At 44.5% G+C, this 21,358-nt stretch overlaps 1 protein-coding gene across 1 annotated transcript; it reads right to left on the bottom strand.

Moving 5' to 3' along the window:
- Positions 1-18,790: 18,790 nt before the first annotated feature.
- LOC128573712 (DDB1- and CUL4-associated factor 13-like) lies at positions 18,791-20,273 on the bottom strand. The gene has a single exon (XM_053574073.1). It carries the CDS (start codon positions 20,213-20,215, stop codon positions 18,953-18,955), a length of 1,263 nt encoding a protein of 420 aa, XP_053430048.1. The 5' UTR covers positions 20,216-20,273; the 3' UTR covers positions 18,791-18,952.
- Between the last annotated feature and the right edge of the window lie 1,085 nt (positions 20,274-21,358).

Below are 21,358 nucleotides of genomic sequence, written 5' to 3' on the forward strand. Positions count from 1 at the left end.
TTCCTGGGAGGAGTAGATGGAGAGGGACGTGTGCACGACCTTCCTGGGAGGAGTAGATGGAGAGGGACGTGTGCACGACCTTCCTGGGAGGAATAGATGGAGAGGGACGTGTGCACGACCTTCCTGGGAGGAATAGATGGAGAGGGACGTGTGCACGACCTTCCTGGGAAGAATAGATGGAGAGGGACGTGGGAGGACAGATGGAGAGGGACGTGTGCACAACCTTGCTGGGAGGAATAGATGGAGAGGGACGTGTGCACGACCTTCCTGGGAGGAATAGATGGAGAGGGACGTGTGCACGACCTTCCTGGGAAGAATAGATGGAGGGGGACGTGTGCACGACCTTCCTGGGAAGAACAGATGGAAGGGGACATGTGCACGACGTTCCTGGGAAGAATAGATGGAGAGGGACGTGTGCACAACCTTCCTGGGAAGAATAGATGGAGAGGGACATGTGTACGACCTTCCTGGGAAGAATAGATGGAGAGGGACATGTGTACGACCTTCCTGGGAAGAATAGATGGAGAGGGACGTGTGCACGACCTTCCTGGGAAGAATAGATGGAGAGGGACGTGTGCACGACCTTCCTGGGAAGAATAGATGGAGAGGGACATGTGCATGACATTCCTGGGAGGAATAGATGGAGAGGGACATGTGCATGACATTCCTGGGAGGAATAGATGGAGAGGGACATGTGCATGACATTCCTGGGAGGAATAGATGGAGAGGGACATGTGTACGACCTTCCTGGGAAGAATAGATGGAGAGGGACATGTGCACGATGTTCCTGGGAAGAATAGATGGAGAGGGACGTGTGCATGACATTCCTGGGAGGAATAGATGGAGAGGGACATGTGCACAACCTTCCTGGGAAGAATAGATGGAGAGGGACGTGTGCATGACATTCCTGGGAGGAATAGATGGAGAGGGACGTGTGCATGACATTCCTGGGAGGAGTAGATGGAGAGGGACGTGTGCACGACCTTCCTGGGAAGAATAGATGGAGAGGGACGTGTGCATGACATTCCTGGGAGGAATAGATGGAGAGGGACGTGTGCACAACCTTCCTGGGAAGAATAGATGGAGAGGGACGTGTGCACGACCTTCCTGGGAGGAATAGATGGAGAGGGACATGTGTACGACCTTCCTGGGAAGAATAGATGGAGAGGGACGTGTGCACAACCTTCCTGGGAAGAATAGATGGAGAGGGACGTGTGCACGACCTTCCTGGGAAGAATAGATGGAGAGGGACGTGTGCACGACCTTCCTGGGAAGAATAGATGGAGAGGGACATGTGCATGACATTCCTGGGAAGAATAGATGGAGAGGGACGTGTGCACGACCTTCCTGGGAGGAATAGATGGAGAGGGACATGTGTACGACCTTCCTGGGAAGAATAGATGGAGAGGAACATGTGCACGACCTTCCTGGGAAGAATAGATGGAGAGGGACGTGTGCACGACCTTCCTGGGAAGAATAGATGGAGAGGGACATGTGCATGACATTCCTGGGAGGAATAGATGGAGAGGGACGTGTGCATGACATTTCTGGGAGGAATAGATGGAGAGGGACGTGTGCACGACCTTCTTGGGAAGAATAGATGGAGAGGGACATGTGCATGACATTCCTGGGAAGAATAGATGGAGAGGGACGTGTGCATGACATTCCTGGGAGGAATAGATGGAGAGGGACGTGTGCACGACCTTCCTGGGAAGAATAGATGGAGAGGGACGTGTGCATGACATTCCTGGGAGGAATAGATGGAGAGGGACGTGTGCATGACATTCCTGGGAGGAATAGATGGAGAGGGACGTGTGCACGACCTTCCTGGGAGGAATAGATGGAGAGGGACATGTGCACGACCTTCCTGGGAAGAATAGATGGAGAGGGACGTGTGCATGACATTCCTGGGAGGAATAGATGGAGAGGGACGTGTGCATGACATTCCTGGGAGGAATAGATGGAGAGGGACATGTGCATGACATTCCTGGGAAGAATAGATGGAGAGGGAGATGTGCATGACATTCCTGGGAAGAATAGATGGAGAGGGACGTGTGCACAACCTTCCTGGGAAGAATAGATGGAGAGGGACGTGTGCACGACCTTCCTGGGAAGAATAGATGGAGAGGAACGTGTGCACGACATTCCTGGGAAGATAAGATGGAGAGGGACGTGTGCATGACATTCCTGGGAAGAATAGATGGAGAGGGACGTGTGCATGACATTCCTGGGAGGAATAGATGGAGAGGGACGTGTGCACGACCTTCCTGGGAAGAATAGATGGAGAGGAACGTGTGCATGACATTCCTGGGAAGATAAGATGGAGAGGGACGTGTGCATGACATTCCTGGGAAGAATAGATGGAGAGGGACGTGTGCATGACATTCCTGGGAAGATAAGATGGAGAGGGACGTGTGCATGACATTCCTGGGAAGAATAGATGGGGAGGGACGTGTGCATGACATTCCTGGGAGGACTAGGCAAAGAGGGACGTGTGCACGATCTTCCTGGGAGGAATAGATGGAGAGGGACGTGTGCACGACCTTCCTGGGAGGACTAGGTGAAGAGGGACATGTGCACGACCTTCCTGGGAGGACCAGGCGGAGAAGGAATGGGTGCTTCCAAAGCCTCAGGGTTGTTAGAGGCAGTTGCTCAGTGTCTGTGCTTTTGCATTTCCCAGATGCATGGATTTTGTAATTTCATGATTTTTTTCATACAATCAAGATACCCTCCACCTATTCTGGAAAGCTGTGACTAACTTGATGTAGTGTATTAAAATTTATACCATTTCAAGCTGAGGAAGGTGGGGTTTAGAGAGCAGAGTTCCGTAAACTATGGTCTCCTGATTACCAGGGCTCTTAGATGTTAGAGGCTGCGGGATCCTCCACCTGGCTTGTTACCCACCCCACCCTACCTCACCCCCCCACCCCCTCACCCCCCAACTCCTGGGCCTGCAGCATGACTTCCAGTTGGAGTGGGTCTAGGAAGAGCTCGATGCTCGGCACTTCCAATAAGTTCCGAGGAGGTGACAGTCACACTGCCAGTCCAGGGACCATGCCTTGAGAACCACTGCTGTAAGGCATAAGCTGGATCAGTCAAATAGAATCTATAAAAATCACTTTGAACAAAGAGGTTTTAAGAATCAACACCATGTGTGCAGCTAACATGAATAAACAGATGCATCTACTCCACTTCCAGGGTGACCACAGCCTGCCCCCTTGAGCTCCCGGACTGTGGGGACGGTGAATGTCCAGTGAGGCACAGGCAAGCCCTTTATGGTGGGAGCTGCCCAAGGGCTAATGGCTGTCTTCTGCTGTCAAGTAAAGCCAAGGACGTCTGCTGCCCCTGGGTCTCCATGCTGGAGGATGCCCACATTGCACACAAGGCATGGGCAGGGTCTACAGCTGATCCCAACAGCGGCCTCATTTTTCCTGCATTGAGGGATGTCCATCACCAGGGTTCTGCTTACCAACTGCATGGGTCTCAATCAGCCCCATGCACGGGCCTCCAGTCTTCCAGCCGCTTCCCCTTCAGGGTAAGCCTTGGTGGCTGATGACTTAGAAGCTTTGCCCGTATGATCCCCTCTGCCCATCAGAAGTTGCTTGCAGACACCTCTCCACCCCACCCCCGCCCCGCCCACCACAGAGGGAAGGCTCCCCTGCCTGAGGGCGTTCTCTGACCAGAGCCATGTGCTCTCCAGGGGGTGGGGCGGTCAGAGCATAGGGAGCTGTCCACTTATAAGGGACCCTTCAGCTGTGAAGGGTGGGACAAATAACACAGGCCCCTTCCTCCAGTGGGACACCTGGAGTGGTGCCCACAGGGGTCTGTGTGCTCCCTGCATGGCGGGCTCCAGTCACCCACTGTGGTGTCCTGATCATTAACACACCCTCAGTGGCTGCTCTCTCTTCCCCATCTTACCTCTCCTGTCCCTTGCTGAGTCCTGGGATCCCCTTGCATATAAACTGCACTCAAACTGTCAACTTTGGGGCTGCCTTTGGGTCTTCTAAACTAAGACACCAGGACATGAGACTGTGCCTGACGCACAGTCATCTTTCTGTCCTGATTCAATCTGCTTTAACGATTATAGGAGAATGTCAACAGGAATTAATGTCAGTGTCGATATGTTAATTTGACCTGCATTATCTGTCCCCAAATGGCCATGTAATTGCTGGTTATTCCAATGAGTGATTCAAATAATTTTGCCCCCCAAATAGCAAAATACTTTTCTATTTTATCTGTTTGGGGAGCATTGAAATATATCTGGTTGAATGTGTGCTTAGGCAGCAGCTTTACCTCCTTTCAAACCCAAAGGTTGTGTTCTAGACACAGGGCACATGGTGAGGCAAGGAGATGTGTTTTTACTAGGATAGTCAACCGGTAACCTTAGTACCAGGGGATGGTTGATGAGACTGTGATCAAATGGAGTACACAGGTCATTAAATGTGCTTGTGCTACCTGTATGAAGAGCACTTTAAAAAGTTGAAGTTGATGACACCACAGAGCTGCTCATTATGTTAAAGCTGATAACATTATTTGGGCTGGATGCTTCCCACATTCTAGCATGCAGGCCTCTGACATCACCAGCTTTCCTTTCCTCTGGAGACTTCCGGTGTGGAGCAGAGCTCTGCAGGGTGTGTGCCCTGCAGCGTCTCTCTGCAAGGCGGAGGTTAAATGCCTCACCTGCTGTCCTCTTGGCCTATTTATTTGTGGTCCATGTGGTGTCCTCTGAGCCCATCTCAGTGGCAGAAAGCATGTTGCGTCCACCTTTGTTCCCTCTAGATCCAAGGGCTCTGTGGGAGAATGAACAATTTCCTTAAGAAGGAACCAGGCTGCAGACAAGGGAAGTGGCCTGCAGTGGTGAGCAGCGTGTCTGCCCGGGGACCGTGGTCACCCAGCTTGTACCTGTGGGGCTCTCCCCATCTGTCTGTTGTTGCAGCTCCAAGATAACGAAGTCACTCGGCCAACTTTCACTTCCTCATCTGTTAAAAAAAAAAAGATGGTAATAAAACAGTTGTCATCACCCAGTGCGCTCTAGATGTTGTAAAACTCAATTGGACAAAACCATTAAAGGCAATTTCCCTCTGGCCAGAGGGAGATGAGGGAAACAGAGCCCGGCCTTCAGCGGGGTCTTCACTCACTTGGTCGGTCATCAACAGTCAGCCATGACATTTCTCGTGTATCCAATTCCTAGAAGAAAGCTCTGCTCTTTCACAACCCCAGACTTTAACATTTCTGTCCTTGTATAAGTCATGTTTCAAAGATGTACTCTGCTTGCTTGTCTCCAACTGCCCCTAAAAGGCGGCCTCACTGTGGTCTAGACCTGCATGGCCAGTTGGCGTTTTTCCAGGAGGCTGCAGAGGCAGCAGAGTCTGAAAGCCTTTCCAGCATGCTGGTGGCAAACACATAAAGACAGAGAGACTGAAGGTCATGCCGGGCAGGACGCAGCGTACAGACCCAAATAAGGGAAGGGGTATCAGGGAGCTTGTCATGTGGCTCCCACTCACCCCAGCTCTGCATTGACACTTGAGCTACTTATACTGCTAAGGCTACGCGGGGGGGGTTCTCCATAAACACAGAGAGCTTTCGCGATGCCCCTTCCAGTTGCTCAGCAGAAGTATCACAATACACTCATGGGGGACTCTCTAAACTAAACTTTGGGAAGAAAATACCCCATTGCTGTTGGGGCAAAATCATCTACCCTTGGTCTACATCCAAGCAAATAAAAAACCTATTCAGTTTAGCTTTGCTTTTTTTCTCTCTGGTTTGGGGAAAGATCATAAGGGGGAGGGGATTGTGGCTTTTTATAATCACGCATTTCCAATCCTTGCTTTGCTGGACTCACACAGATAACTTACAGAAGCATGCAGGGTTCCAGGTTGGGGGGTGGTGTTCAATCAGAACAAGGCCAGAAGAAGTGGGGGACACCCTGGGGTGGGCAGGAAGCAGGCAGGACTCAGGTGCTGGCCCAGGTCTGCTAGTGGGTGCTGGAGGGAGCCTGGAGCCGGGCCTCATTAGTACCTGGCTCTGCCTGCAGCCGGCTGATGGCAAATACAGGCTATCAAAGCCCTGTCAGCACTCCTGAATGGGACAAAGAAAAGGCGCATTAATGATTAACTCTGCTAAAAGCTCAGGCTTTTGTCTTCCCATGGTGCCTGGCCTATCTGGCTGCCATGTGACCGGCCAGGCCATTTTCTCGCAGATTGGGGAAAGCTAGTGAGCAAACACAGGTGGTTCCGAGTTGGCCAGGCTGTCAGGGACAACCGCGGGCAGCACCAGCTATGCCTGGGGCGACAAGCTGCTCTGTTTGCCTCCAGCTCTGTTTCCTGGTGCTCTTACTTTCTGAGTTGAATGTCACTTCGCACTCATTTCCAACTATTCACAGGAGGCGCTAAAAGGGGGAAAGGTCCCCCGGTGCAAAAATGGGAAAAGGAGACACATCACATCATGCTCTTTGAACTCTGCAATAACGTTTGGTGACCAAATGCAAAGGCCGGGTAAACTAATTAAAACCTCTCCGGTCTTTAACTCTCTGCAAAAGCAAATTTATTCTTTTCAAAGGGGATTATTTTAGTGATCCTGGCCAAATATGCCAGCCGTGACAATGACGTCATATGCCTGCCAGTGAGGACCCTGGCTCGGCACCCTGGAAGGACTTGCCTTTGAAAGTTGGCAAGGGTCTCAGTGTCCACCAACAGGAGTCGGACGAGGCTAGGGTGCCCTTCCAAGTCTGACCTTGCCAATTCCCCGTTCAGAGTCAAGGTCCCTCTAGTGGCATTATTTGTTTAAATGCATTTCTTCCTTGGCCTACATCAGACAGACCTTCTTTTTCCTGTTCAAATATTTATATGTGTGTATTATTGCACGCGGCTTCAACTGCTCCCAATCACACCAGCAGCCATAAAGCACAGATTATCAGCACGAGGTGATAAAGGGCCTTTGAGTCAACACCAGAAATGAACAGAAAATGAAATAAAGTTATAAAAAAGAGGACAGCATAAATGTCTGTAAAGAGTATGTCTGTCTGGAGATATTCAAGCAATTAGTTGCACCAGGAAAGTCATTTCACCCAAACTAAAGTGTCGCTGAAATGATTAACAGTGTTTGGCATTTAAATATAACATCCTGCTGCATTCCTCGTGAGAAAGGCGGGCAGGGTATGAGGGCCAGTGTGCCGCCTCTCACCTCATACGGTTCAGAGTTAGACAGTGTCAGCTCCCGGCACTGCCCAGTGGTGGCGACCACAGAATGAACAAAGGCACCCCAAAGCCCCACCAGCCTGACGGGGCTTTGTAATTTCTCAGCGCTGCTTGGGTGGGGTTTGTGGTTGTGTTTATTCTATTTATTGTCCCCGGCTCCTCCACTTCTGACTTTCATCAGAGGAGGATGGGGTGGTTACAGATCCCAGTTGCAGGGGAGACTCAGTTGCCCCTGAGTACCAGCCCCTCAGTCTGGATTGTGTTTTAGCTGATAACTGTGGGGTTTGTTTTTTCGAGGGGGTACTGCTAAGTCATTGGTTTTCTCTTTCGAGTGCTTATAGGCAGTGAAATCACTCTTGCCCGAACTACTTTGAACTATTATAAACATTATAGTAGCAAATAAAAACCCTCTACCCATCCATTTATTTCAAACCAGAAATAAATACTTAAGAGAAACTATAGCTGAACTAAAACCTACCCGTTGGTTTATGTCCAAGGCCCCTCCCCCACTCTGGCCTTTATGTTATATTCTGTTTGTTTGTACCCCAGGGTCTCAGCCTCCCTCACAATAGCCTAAAACTCCTGGGTTCAAGCAATCCTCCTGCCTCAGGCCCCTGAGGAGCTGGGACTCCAGGCATCCACCACAATGCCTGGCTAAATGTTCTATTTTTAGTAGCGCTGGAGTCTTGCTCTTGCTCAGGCTGATCTCAACTCCTGAGCTCAAAGGATCCTCCCACTTCAGCCTCCTGGAGTGCTAGGATTACAGGTATGAGCCACCACACCCAACCCCTTTTATGTTATTTGATGAAACCAAAAGTTATTTCTATAAGGTCAACATATTGACGAACCTTTAGCTAGACAACAAAGAAAAAAGAAAAACTGGATGTCACCACCAACCAACAGGACCTGGTGAACATTTCCAGATCACCCCACTCAACAGCAACAGAGTGCTCATTCTTTTCAAGGACCCATGGAAAAATCCTGTACCCTAATTTTAACCACATCCTGAGCCATGAAACAAATCCCCCCAAATGTATAAGAATTGGAAGACACATTTTTGAGTAAGTTAGGGTTCTCTTGTGAAGTAATTTCCCACATTAGAGGCAAAGTCAACAGGTGTAATTGCCATGTTTGGGGAACTGAAAGTCCTCATGAGTCTGTTGGACATGAAAGAAATTCATGTGGTGTGCTGTGGGAAAAAGTCGAGCCGTTCTCTTCTGAAGGGAGTGTTGTTAATGGTGATAGCTATTAAGAAATGCTGCAAAATTACTTTATTCCTCAGCTTGAACAATTGGGACTGTTAGAAAATATAGTGTTTGCTCTGTGTGTTAAATAGTTTCCACATGAGAAATTCCCTAACAGAGGGATTGGGAGATATGGACCATTTTCCTGGCCTCCACATTGGCCAGAGTGGACTCCATTGGGTTTCTTTTTATGGGGACATGTGAAAACTAATGTTCATTCAACCAAACCTTGATCTTTAGAAGACTTGCAAGCTAGGATAACTGATGTGATTGCTGGTATTACTGAAAATCCGCTTGAAAATGTTTTCCTAGCACTACAGAATCCTATTACCCTTTGTATACGTAATGATGGTGGATGTGTTGAAAATTAACAAGAACAATAAAAAGTGTGTTTCTTCTTTCTAATCCTTTAAAAAAAAAGAATTGAAATCACACAAAGTGTGTCCTCTGATTACAATGGGATAAAAGTAGAAATTAATAACAGCAATATAACAGGAAAATCTCCAAATTATAAACACACTCTTTGAAGTGTGTTTGAAAATTATAAACACACTCTTAAATAATACACAGGTCAAAGAGGAAGTTCCAAGTTACAAAAATTGAGCAGAATGAAAATGAAACACGACACCTCAGCATCTGTGGTACATAGAGACAGCAGCGCTGAGAGGGCCTTTTATAGCACTAAATATGCACGTCAGAAAAAAATATGATCTCAAGAACGTAAGCTCCTTCCTCAAGAACTGGAAAAAAGAGGAGCAAATAAATCCAAAGCAAGCAGAGAAAAGAAACTAATGAAGGTATGAGCAGAATTCGATGGAAGTAAAAACAAAAAGGAATAGAGAAAATCTGTGGAACAAAGGGGTGGTTTTTAAAATGACCAACAAATAAACCTCTACCAAGACTGACAAAGAAAAAAAAAGAGAAGATCCAAATTACCAAGATCAGGACTAAAGCAGGACATGTCATCATAGATCATGCACAGAATTAAAGACACAAAGGAAATATTACAAACAACTCTACAAACATAATTTTGACCCCTTAAATGAAGACAACAAATTTCTTAAAAAATGCAAACTACTATAATCCTTCCAATATGAGACAGATGATTTGAATAGCCCGATAACCAGGAAAGAAATTAAAATTTTATTTACTTTTTTTTTAATGAGTCTGAGTCTGACTTTGTCACTTCCGGTAGCCTGGCGTGGCCTTACAGCTCAGAGCAACCTCAAACACTTGAGGTCAAGGGATCCTCTTGCCTCAGCCTCCCAAGTAGGTGGGACTGCACCTACTACACACCCAGCTATTTTTAGAGATGAGGTCTTGCTCTGGCTCAGGCTGTCCTGAACATGTGAGCTCAGGTGATCCACCTGCCGTGGCCTCCCAGAGTGCTGGGATTACAGGCGTGAGCCACCACACCCAGCCCAGAAATTTTAATTTACTAACTCTCCAAAAGAGAAACCTCTAGTCCCAGATGATTTCACTGGACAATGCTACTGAATGCATAAAATAGAATTAACATGAATTTTACACAGTCTGTACCAGAATACAAAAGAGTGAAACATTCCCAGTTTACTTAATTAAGCAGATATTTTCATGATACCAAAAGCAGAAAAAGAAAATTATCAACCACTATTCTTTTTTTTTTTTTTTTTTTTTGTAGAGACAGTCTCACTTTATGGCCCTCGGTAGAGTGCCGTGGCATCACACAGCTCGCAGCAACCTCCAACTCCTGGGCTTCAGCAATTCTCTTGCCTCAGCCTCCCGAGTAGCTGGGGCTACAGGTGTCTGCCACAACACCCAGCTATTTTTTTGGTTGCAGTTTGGCCGGGGCTGGGTTTGAACCCGCCACCCTTGGTATATGGGGCTGGCGCCTTACCGACTGAGCCACAGGCGCCGCCCTCACCACTATGCTTTAAAAATATAGACCAAAAATTTTGAACAAGATATTAGTAATTAGAACACAGTAATGTAGAAAAGGGTTATATATATTCCACTATTACCAAATGGAATTTATTCCCAATATGTACAATTTAGTCAATATTGAACATTAATCAATGTAATTCACCATATTAACTGGCCAAAGAAGACAAATCACATTATCCTATCAACCTACTAAAAAAATAGCACTTGGCAAAATTCAACATCATTTCATGATTTTAAAAAACCTCAGAAAGAAAGGAAACTTGACAAAGGCCATTTACAGAAATCTGCACTGCACATTTAATGGTGAGAAGCTGAGGACTTTCCCCAAGTTTAGGACTAAGGTAAGAATGTCCCTTCTCACTAATCCTATTCAATGTAGTGTTGGAACTTTTAGCTGGTGTAATAGGCAAGAAAAGTAAATAAAAGACGTACTGATTAGAAAAGAAGAAATAATACTGACCTTATTTGCAGATGACATGATTGTCTATATGTAGAAAATCTCAAGGGATGTAGAGAAATCTCTTAGAACTAATAAGTGAGTTCGAGCAAAAACTAATTATATTTCTCTGTACTAGCAGCGAAAACGTGAACACCAAAATTAAAATACCATTTATAGTTGCTCAAGAAAGAAATGCTTAGGTATAAATCTAACAAAACACGCACAAGACTTTTATGCTGCCAATTACACAGTGCTGATGAAAGATTAGGGGACCCTCAACTCGGGAGGCTGTCAGGAAGTGGAACGGTCACAGAGTGAGATGTGGGGTCCACAGTAGGATGGCAAGGCTGTTAGCAAGTGGCACTGCCCAAGTATAGAATCCCAACTAAAATGTCTACATTAATGGCTTGGACGATAGCTGCAAATAAACCTTCCACTTTTTTTTAAGAGACAGAGTCTCACTTTGTCCCCCTTGGTAGAGTGCCATGGCGTCACAGCTCACAGCAACCTCTAACTCCTGGGCTTAGGGATTCTCTTGCCTCAGCCTCCCGCGTAGCTGGGACTACGGGTGCCCACCACAACGCCCGGCTATTTTTTTGTTGCAGTTTGACTGGGGCTGGGTTTGAACCCACCACCCTCCACACATGGGGCCGGTGCCCTACTCACTGAGCCACAAGTGATGCCCCTTTTCCTTCATTTTTTTTCTCTTTTTGCCAAAGATGTATTGGCAGGGCTAGAAAGTAACCAACAATATTGGATTTATTTGCAATATACAAAAGACATGATAAAGTGTTTTATGTTGAAGACTGCCTCAGTTCCCACCTCCAAATAGGTGGTGTTTAAATCAGAAAGAAATGGATAAACATATAGGATTCACTTCCAACTCCTTCTCTGATCTTCTGTGTTTGTTGGCAGTTGTGAATGACACTGATTTTGAGTTTAAAAACTTGTGAGCTACAGCTGAGAACACAAACCAACAGGAAGACTCAACATCGTAAAGTTGTCAGTCACCCCCAGTTTCACACGCAGGTTTTGTAAAGTTCCTTTGGAAATCTTTAGATGTAAACAAGCGTATTCTAAAATGTACAGGAAAAGGGAAAGGAACTAAAAACAATTTTGAAAAAGAAGAATAAAGAGGGAGAAGTTTGTTTATCAGATTTCAAGACTGACTTACCATTCCTTACATTACTCACTTGTGTAGAGACAGTGACCAGGACTCCATGGAGGGGACAGAGGGACGGACACACGGACCCCTGGGACAGAGCAGAGCGCCTGGAGGTAAACCCGCATAACTACGCCCCCAAATTGTTGCACAGGTGTTGCTGAAGAAGTTGAATATTTCAGAGGAATGAAGTCTGTGCACAAATGTTTATGCAGTTTTATTCCTAATAGCCAAAAACTAAAGCAACACAGGCATCCATTGAAGAATCAATTGTTAAATAAAATGAGGTACATTCATATAATGAAATATTACTTAGCAATAAAAAGGAATGAAATATTGATACATATGATACATATGATAACCCGGATGAATTTCAGAGAATAATGCTGGAATTATTTCAACCTGCAATGATTGAGCACTGTGTGATACTGTGTGTGCACCAGTTTTGAAATAATAAAATTATAAATATGGAGGGCGGGTCAGTGGTTGCCAGCGGAAAGGGAGAGAGCAGAATGAGAAAGTTGGCCTTGTCTATGAAAGGCCAGGCGGGACGTGTGGTGTGGGCATGTTTTACATCTTGATTCTATCAATGTCAATGTCCTGGTTGGGATATAGTACAATATCCCCATTGTATAATTATTGCACAATTATTTTATGAGAAACCAGATAAAAGGTACATTGAATTTACTTGTACTATTTCTTACAATTGTATATGAATCTACAATTCTCTCAAATGAAAAAAAACGCACTTGCCATGTTTTTTTAAGGAGATATTTTTAAGTTTTTTTTTCTTTTGAGACAGAGTCTCACTTTGTCACCCTTGGTAGAGTGCCATGGCATCTCAGCTTACAGCGACCTCCAACTCCTGGGCTTAGGGATTCTCTTGCCTCAGCCTCCCGAGTAGCTGGGACTACAGGCGCCACCACAACGCCTGGCTATTTTTTTGTTTTGGTTTGGCTGGGACAGGGTTTGAACCCGCCACCCTCGGCATATGGGGCCAGTGCCCCACCCACTGAGCCACAGGCACTGCCCTATTTTTAAGTTTTTAAGCCAGAAAATATCTGTAATAAAATGTGAAAAAACTCCAACCAACCTTCCTAATGTCACAGTTGACTCTCTGGGGCTCATGGGCCCCCCCAGGGCCTGCCTTCATATCACCTCCATTAAACGATAAGACGACCAAGGCTTGCTCCAGAACCAAAACAGATGACACAAATAAAAAATTGTTAAATTTAATGTCATGATAATTTGTTGTGAAAACAACAGGTTAGTCACAGGTCTAACCATGAATTAACCTCTGTAAATTTAACTTATAAAACATAGCCTTCATGAGATGCATAATCATAATTTTAAAATAGGAATAATTTAGCTCACCAGTTTTTAAACCTCAAATCAGCATTATTTGCTACAGAAAAAAATTGTCAACAAACACAGAAGGTCAGAGAAAGAGTTGGGAGTGAATCCTACATATTTATCCATTTCTTTCTGATTTAAACACCACCCATTTTGAGGTAGGAACTGAGGCAGTCTTCAATATTAAATACTTCATTATGTCTTTTGTATATTGCAAATAAATCCAATATTGTTGGTTTCTTTCTAGCCCTGCCAATACATCTTTGGCAAAAAGAGAAAAAAAAATGAAGGAAAAGAAACTTTAAAAAAACGTTTATTTGCAGCTGTTTCTGAGCCATTCATGTAGACATTTTAGTTGAGATTCTATACTTGGGCAGTGCCGCTAAGAGCTAACAGCCTTGCCATCCTACTGTGGAAGCCACATCTCACTCTGTGGCCTCCCGAGTTGAGGATCCGCTAATCTCAAACCAGCCCTGGAGCGTGGTCACTGGCCTCTCTTTGCCCTGGGTCACTAAGCCTTCTCCCAGCTCCCAGCTGCCTCAGAGGCACAGCAGCACTCGGGGCTTCTGAGCCCCACAAAGGTTTAAGTTTCCACGGGGAGCCTACTCCCTTTGTAAGGGTGTGAGGAGGGAAGTGATATGCTGTTAATCAATACGCCCAGTGATAAATGTTTATCTTGAGCAGAAAGCAAACAGAGGCAGGTTAGCGAGCCCTTTATTGCCTGCATGTGGTCGGAGCTGCAGCTGGAGACTTTTCCAGGTCATCTGGCAGAAAAGTTTAGCAACCGTTTTTTCTTTTCTTTTTTTGCTGGAGTGTTGAGAATAGGCTGGAAAAATTTTTCCAAGCCTAGTTTTTATCATTTATTTACTCTAAAATCTTCATTGAAGCTTGTGTGTGTGTGTGTGTGGTTTTCCCAAAGGCATAGAACCAATATTGGAAAACGATGTCAGGGTTAGACCCCAAACACTCGAATTGCACGTGAGAGAGGGACGAGGAGCTGGAGGGATTGATTTAAGACTAGCGCCAGCGTCTCGGCAAAGCTCTCCTCTCCCTGCCCTTTGGGCTCCCTGTCAAGCAGTGACTCTCAAACTTTAAAGGACCCCTCCTTGTCCTCTGGGGAGCTGGTTAAACACAGCACAGATGGCGGGTCAGATTCAGTTAGGTCTGGGCTAAGATCCAAGACCGTTTGACCATTTACAACAAGTTCCCAGCTAATGCTGATGCTCTCGGCCAAGGGACTTCACTTTGAGAACCAGGCAGTCAGGCACAGCTGCTGTTTCCAGGTTGCCCGGACGGGGGGCATGACACAGCACTTAGCAGCAACGGGAGGAACCGAGCAGGGGCGACGACTCGAAACTCACAGACTCCAACTCAGGCAGCTGGCTGTGACCTAAAGGAAGAAGCCTGACTGTCACAAGGCAAACAAGAGTCCACCAGGCAAGGAGGCTGTTTCAAATGTTCCTTTTGAAGATTTCTCCAACGTTACAAAGTTCATGAAGAAAGCCAAAGCCCTTTCCTTGACCATTTGGGCAAGTAAGTTCTCCCTCAGCCAGAGGCATATAAGAAGTGATCAGGAGGGGTGTCAGAAGCTGGCAGTGTGACCTTCCAAACTTACTAAACTCAATCACCCTTGGGAATCTGTGTCATCACTCTCATGCTGAATATAAGGAAACGGACTCTCCTAGTGTCATTCTGCCTGAGTGTGGCAGAACGGAGGCAGAACTCTGATAACCGGTCCCCACCCTTCTGGTGTTCATATACTCCTTAAATATTATAGTCACCCAGTGGGCATCAGCTCCCACCAACAGGGGTTCCTATGGTGAGAGAGAAGAACTGAGCCAGCGTCCATCAGAAAATGGGGAGGCCGGAACCACCGAGTGTGCCAGGATCAAGTGCCACATCATAGGAACAGGTGCAGAGTGGGAGAGATGTGACTGAACAGTGACCTGGTACAGATCACACCAGGTCTTTGGCTGGTTCTGCTCTCTGCCAAGCAGCTTTGCAGATGGATATCAACGTGCACAAGATTTGTTAGGAAGTGTTCTTAGAGTCAGTAGTTACGGAGGGTGAGGAGGCAGGGTTGGGCAGTGAAGGGGACTTTGGCAATGCAGGCCCAAGAAAGTCACAGCCTACCTCTTGCCCTCCCAAGAACAGCGTTGCAGGGTCATCCCCCCTCTGTCCTTGGGAGGGCCACAGGGGAGGCCCTCTGCACCCATATGACTGGCTCTTGGGTGTGGGGGTCTCAGGAAGAGCAGGCATCTTGAGACAAATTAAACAATCTATTACAGAATGGGTCCTGCTAAAGTGATTCAGCGTTGGCAGAGATGGTTCATATGTTTCCAAAGCCTTCATTAAAAATTACTATTGAACTCTAATTTTCACTCTGAAATAAGCAAGCCTGGGCTAAAAGAAATTCCCTGTGATGTAAATAAAAAAGAAACACGAGTAATCCTTATTGAAATTTGGCCCTGTCAACATCTTTAGAAACTGCTGTGACAGAGGCTGTTGTTATTCCCTGAGATTCTCCGGCCCTGTCTCCTGCAGTAATACAGCCTCAGTTTTCAGCAGGGAATTCATGGAAAAGTCTACCTTTCACAGCCTCCCATGGGGGAGGAGTGTGGCCATGATGACCAAGGTCAGGCCAATGAGCTACAAGACGTGTTATCTGACAGCTTTGTGAGTCCTTCATTAAAAGACAATTGACCCATTCTTCTCCCCCAGAAAGGGAATATAGTGTCTGCATCTGGGATGGCAGAGACCCAGACCATAGCTTAGAGAGAACTGACTAGTGACCAGCAAGGAATTTATGGAGCAAAACTTGGATTTATGTGATTGAGAGATAAACTTCTTTCTTGTGTAATTCATCCAATGTAGAGCTGTTACTTGCAGTCAAACCCAGTCTTAATATAAATGCATAGATGTTTGGTTATTTTGAGCATTGATTTTTTTGTATTTATTCATTTTGGGGCATGAAGAGGGCTTATTCCAAACACATGCAGGCCACACATATGTGCAAAATTACAGTAGAGTTTGGTGATTCACCATTTGGCACACCCATTTCTTTCTTTCTTTTTTTTTTTTTATCAGACTTCTTGATGCCAGTATGAAATACTTTTTTCCTGTTACATCTAGCATAAAATTGAGAAACAGCAATTTATCATCATTTCTATGCTAATTTCATTTAAATAAATGATACTGTGAACAAAGTATGTCTCTGCAGCACGTGGGGAACATATGGATGTTAGTCTACAAGGGGGCGTTAATTTTATACTTTCCATCTGGAGCCCATAAAGGATCCATTCTCAGAGACAGGAAAGATCCAAGGTCATGATAAAACATCACATTGGTGCAGACGTTTTGAAATTGGGCTACCACACCTTGAATAATCCTGAGGACACAGAGTCGCTTCCCAGTCTCCCATATACACAAACGCACTGACATTATTAAAAGTGGTGTGTGCCCAGGAATTCCAAGATGGGTTATGGTGCCTAAAAGCCATTTGAAAAATCACCGAGACTCAGAAAGTAGCATTTAATCTTCATGATATTATCAGTGACATGCTAATCAGCTTTCCCTCCTTAACAAAAGGAGTGTCAATGGAAATAGGAGCAAATTACTTGGAGAGAGTCACCTGGGCCATGACACTAACCCTATCAGTTTTTAGCAGCAGCACATTTTGAGTTGTGATATTTGTGTTATAATTATCCTGGGGGATAAGAAGTACTCTTGTAAAACAATGAGAAAGTAAAAAATCTCAGGTTTTAAGAAAATTTGTAGGAATATGAAAGTGAGTAGAATGGAAGACAAGAACCCAAACCCTGCTTGGGTTTGAATGCTGGTTGCCAGGGATACTCCACCCAGTCACCCTGGGATACCTGTTCTGATTCTGTTTCCTCTGGCCTAGCTTTAGTGTGCATTTGCTTTCAACAGCCCACACCTGTGACTCTTTTCCTACCCAGCAGAAGGAGGCAGAAATGCCTAGGACTTGTACTTACCCCCAGGGGGACTCCATACCCACCAGAAAAGGGGTGTGAGAATATGAGCCCTGCCTCCCGCTGGAGGGCAACTTAGTTTTTCCTGAGCTATTGCCTTTTCTGTCTTCCTTATCCTGCTCCCCTGACTATCTGAGTTTGCTAAATGGTTTGCTCAGAAATTCTGGTATAGGGCCTATTTCTGGGGAACAGGGTGTTATGAGACATCAGTAGTTCTGCGATAGGCAAGTGATTTCTTTTTATCATTCTGAAAAATGCAGACTGTCGTCACTCCATGGGGCTGTGGTATCTAAGATGGTAGCCAGCATCTGACACACAGTTAGAGCACAGTAACGTTATCCAAAGAGGGTGCTTGCAGGACGATGTGACATCTGTTAAAGTGCATGTCGCAGTGTGTAATTTCCTTAGACCTTGTCTGCTTGACTGTACTGTGCTCGCGTGTCTCACCAGGTGACAGCCACCCCAGCTTGTGCAAGTATGGGGTGGGCCTTGTCAATTAAAAATTTCAAATTTTAACTCTGAGAAGAACACTGCCCTGGCCCCTGTGGGCCTAACGAAGATGGGAAAGGAAGGTTTTCTCATGCTTTGCTGGTGACAGTGCAGCAGACGCCCTGCCACCATGGACAAAGGGAAGGGAGTTCAGACTGGAGCGTCCCAGAGGTCTCCAACGGGATCGCAGAGTGCAGACCGTGATTGGAGCAGAGACTCAGAACCAAAAGCCTAAATAGTATCCTGTGAATATATTCCGTAAGTAATGAGACTGCTCTTCAAACAAAAATAAGGCAAGAAAAGGTAAATATAAATCCAGGAGCTACCTCCCCCTGGGCAGAGCTGCCAAGTCCTTGCTTACCCGGCATGTGGCCCAGCCACGGAACGTGGGTCTCCCACCGAGAGGGTGCAGGGCACCAAGCCAGCTGCCGTCTTGTCACATTTTAGTTTCAACTGTAGGTGCTTTTACCCGTTTTTCTCATCTGCCTTCTCAAACAGCTGGCTTTGAGTGTCTTTACACCATCTTAAATAAATGAGAGCTGGGTTATTTTGGGTATCTTTTAGAAGCATTGTCTGCTCCTAAATTTCTTTTTTTTTTTTTTTTTTGGATTTTCACATCTCTTCTTTACTTAAAATATAAATAAAGCACTAGAAATAAATTCAATTAAAGAAAGTTCTGACAGTTCTAAATGTTATGTGGCATCATAGAAAGAAACATTTTTGCAATCATTATCCAAAGTAATATTAAAGATATTACAAAAAGTGTTTGGTCTTCAAATGTACAGTGTCTATAATAATAGATAAGACAGAAAACATCTGTAATTTCTAACAGGAAAATATAAATTAGTTGCAAATGTTGTATTCTTCGATGAAAGAAGAAAGCATATTAAGGATAAAACAATCTTATCAACTAAGCTACCTTTCAGGATAATTTTTCAGCATAGGTAAAATGAGCAACAATAAAGCTCTACACATGTAACTAAAATGTCTGTAATAAAACCAAACCTAGTACTTTTATTTGTAGAGTTATCAAAATCAAAAGTAACAGATAATTATATATCAGAATTATTAGGAATATCAAATATTATTTTACAACTGCCACTACATGTTTCTTCTTCTCTGACACAACTGGTACAGATCCAGGTTTGCTGTGTTTAAGACGATTCATTTCCTTTCGTCGACGTGCTTCTTTCATGATGTTCCTGAATCTGGCTGTAGATAGATTTTGGTAGGTGTCGATGACGAGCTATACGTTTTATATGGGGATGATGTCGAAACTTCTCCTTCAACTTCTGATTATAATTCTTGGCTGCTTTCTCTCGTGATGTAAGCACACCCAATTTTTCAGAAGCATTGGCTTTCCACAGACGAATGTTCATTTCATCAGATCCACACATAATATACTTGCTGTCAGAAGTCCATTTTACACAAATAACATGTTGCATTCTCTTTGTGTGGTAGACTTCCCTGCTTCGACTCTTGTCCACAGGAAAGATTCGAATAGATTTATCAAAACTAGCAGACACAAACTCCTTCCCAGTGGGAGAGTAATCCACATCAAGCACTGCAGATACTTGATCCATATGAACCATCATAGGAGTGTCCAGTGCAAGCATATCGAAAGTATATAAATTGTAATCTTCATTTGCTGCAGTAAAAATGAAAGCTTCCATAGGGTTCCAACAGATTGTATTTGTTCTCATATCTAAGATAACCTTTTTCAGAGGAGTAGATTGTCTCATATCATATAGTACTATATTCCTGTCAGAAGCACAGCTTCCCAAAAGAAATGTCTCAATTGGGTTAAATTTAACACTACTTATACTGTCAAATCCCCAGGTCATTGAACATATTGGACTGGTTCTTTGCTCATCCCAAATGTCTACTTGCTGTCCACATGTGACAAAAACAGCTTCTTTCCAGTGATGATCAATTCCAGTATACACTGTCTTTCCTAATATTGTATGCAATGGCTCTTCCTCTTCTCCATAGCCTGGGGCATCCATTTTCCACTGCTTCACAGTTTTGTCATCACCGACAGTAAAAAAAGAAGTCCCACAAAAGCGAGTACATATTCCTCTTACAAAACCTTCATGTGCTTGTATTGTACGGATACATTTTTGTTTAGTGAGGTTCCAAATTCTAACCTCTCCATCACATGCCCCAGAAAGGACAGTAGCCAGGCTCTTTGGATGCTTTGCCAAGCAATTGACTCCATCTCGGTGACCATCCAGGGAAGCAAGGAATGGTTTTGCAAATACCCGTTCCAGTTTGGTAGCATTTAAAGCTCTTACATATTCTCGTGAGACCTCAAAAGGATGTAAGGTAGGATCATAGTTTCTTGGAACTCTCTGTAAGTCCAACTTGGTTTCACGGACATAGCTGTCCGGATTCCGGCTCAGCATCTTCACCTTCATCTTGGCTACTCCTCCTCCCTGACTCCACAATCCTCTCCCTCAGCTTCGGTAGGTACCCCCCTGCTCCTAAATTTCATAACCAAGGGCTGCTTTCTTTCTTTTCTTTTTTTTTTTTTCTTTACTTTACTTTTCTTTTCTTTTGAGACAGAGCCTCAAGCTGTTGCCCTGGGTAGAGTGCCCTGATGTCACAGCTCACAGCAACCTGCAACTCCTCCGCTTAAGCCATTCTCTTGCCTCAACCTCCCAAGTAGCTGGGACTACAGGCACCCGCCACAACACCCAGCTATTTTTTTGGTTGTAGTTGTCATTGTTCTTTGGCAGGCCTGGGCTGGATTTGAACCCACCAGCGGTATGGCTGCTGCCTTAGCCGCTGAGCTACAGGCGCCAAGCCAAAGCTATTTTCAATAATACTCTGCTTGAATAGAGAATAGTTCCCTGAGGTTACTGCTTTGAAGACAAATTAACATTTGTCTCAGTGCAAAAGTGCTGTCTATTTATTTAAAAATAGAACAAATTATTGTACCTGGGAAATACAATAAACAAAATAAGTAAAAGTATTTTGTAAATTGCTTAATAGCATAGCAAATGTTAACTCTGTAGTTAGTGGTTATAGCGAAATGAATGAAGGAAGATTATAAAAAAGTCCACAGAACATTTTGTGGTTATATTTGCATATGTATTCACAACCCCTCTCTCTCTCTATATATATATACAATATAAACAGTAACCTAATTTAAATTGCGCATGAAATTTATGTCTACTCTATGTATATACACTGTATATATATACTCTGTGTGATATATGTATATATGTATATGTACATATATACATGTATATATGTGTGCATATATATGTACATACACATATACATATATGAATACATATATACACATATACATATACATATATACATAAATACACATATACATATACATCTATACGTTTATACATACACACATACATATATGTATACATACACATATACATATACATCTATACATCTATACATACATACACACATACATATATGTATACATATATACACATATATATATACATCTATACATATATGCATACATACACATATACATATACATCTATACATACACATATACATATATGTATGTGTATATGTATGTATAC

This window comes from Nycticebus coucang, chromosome 21, assembly GCF_027406575.1.
Source record: "Nycticebus coucang isolate mNycCou1 chromosome 21, mNycCou1.pri, whole genome shotgun sequence".
Classification (NCBI taxonomy): Eukaryota; Metazoa; Chordata; class Mammalia; order Primates; family Lorisidae; genus Nycticebus; species Nycticebus coucang.

What these genes read in the sequence shown, in the direction of transcription:
- LOC128573712 (XM_053574073.1), bottom strand. Translation starts at nt 20,215, where the DNA reads ATGAAGGTGAAGATGCTGAGCCGGAATCCGGACAGCTATGTCCGTGAA.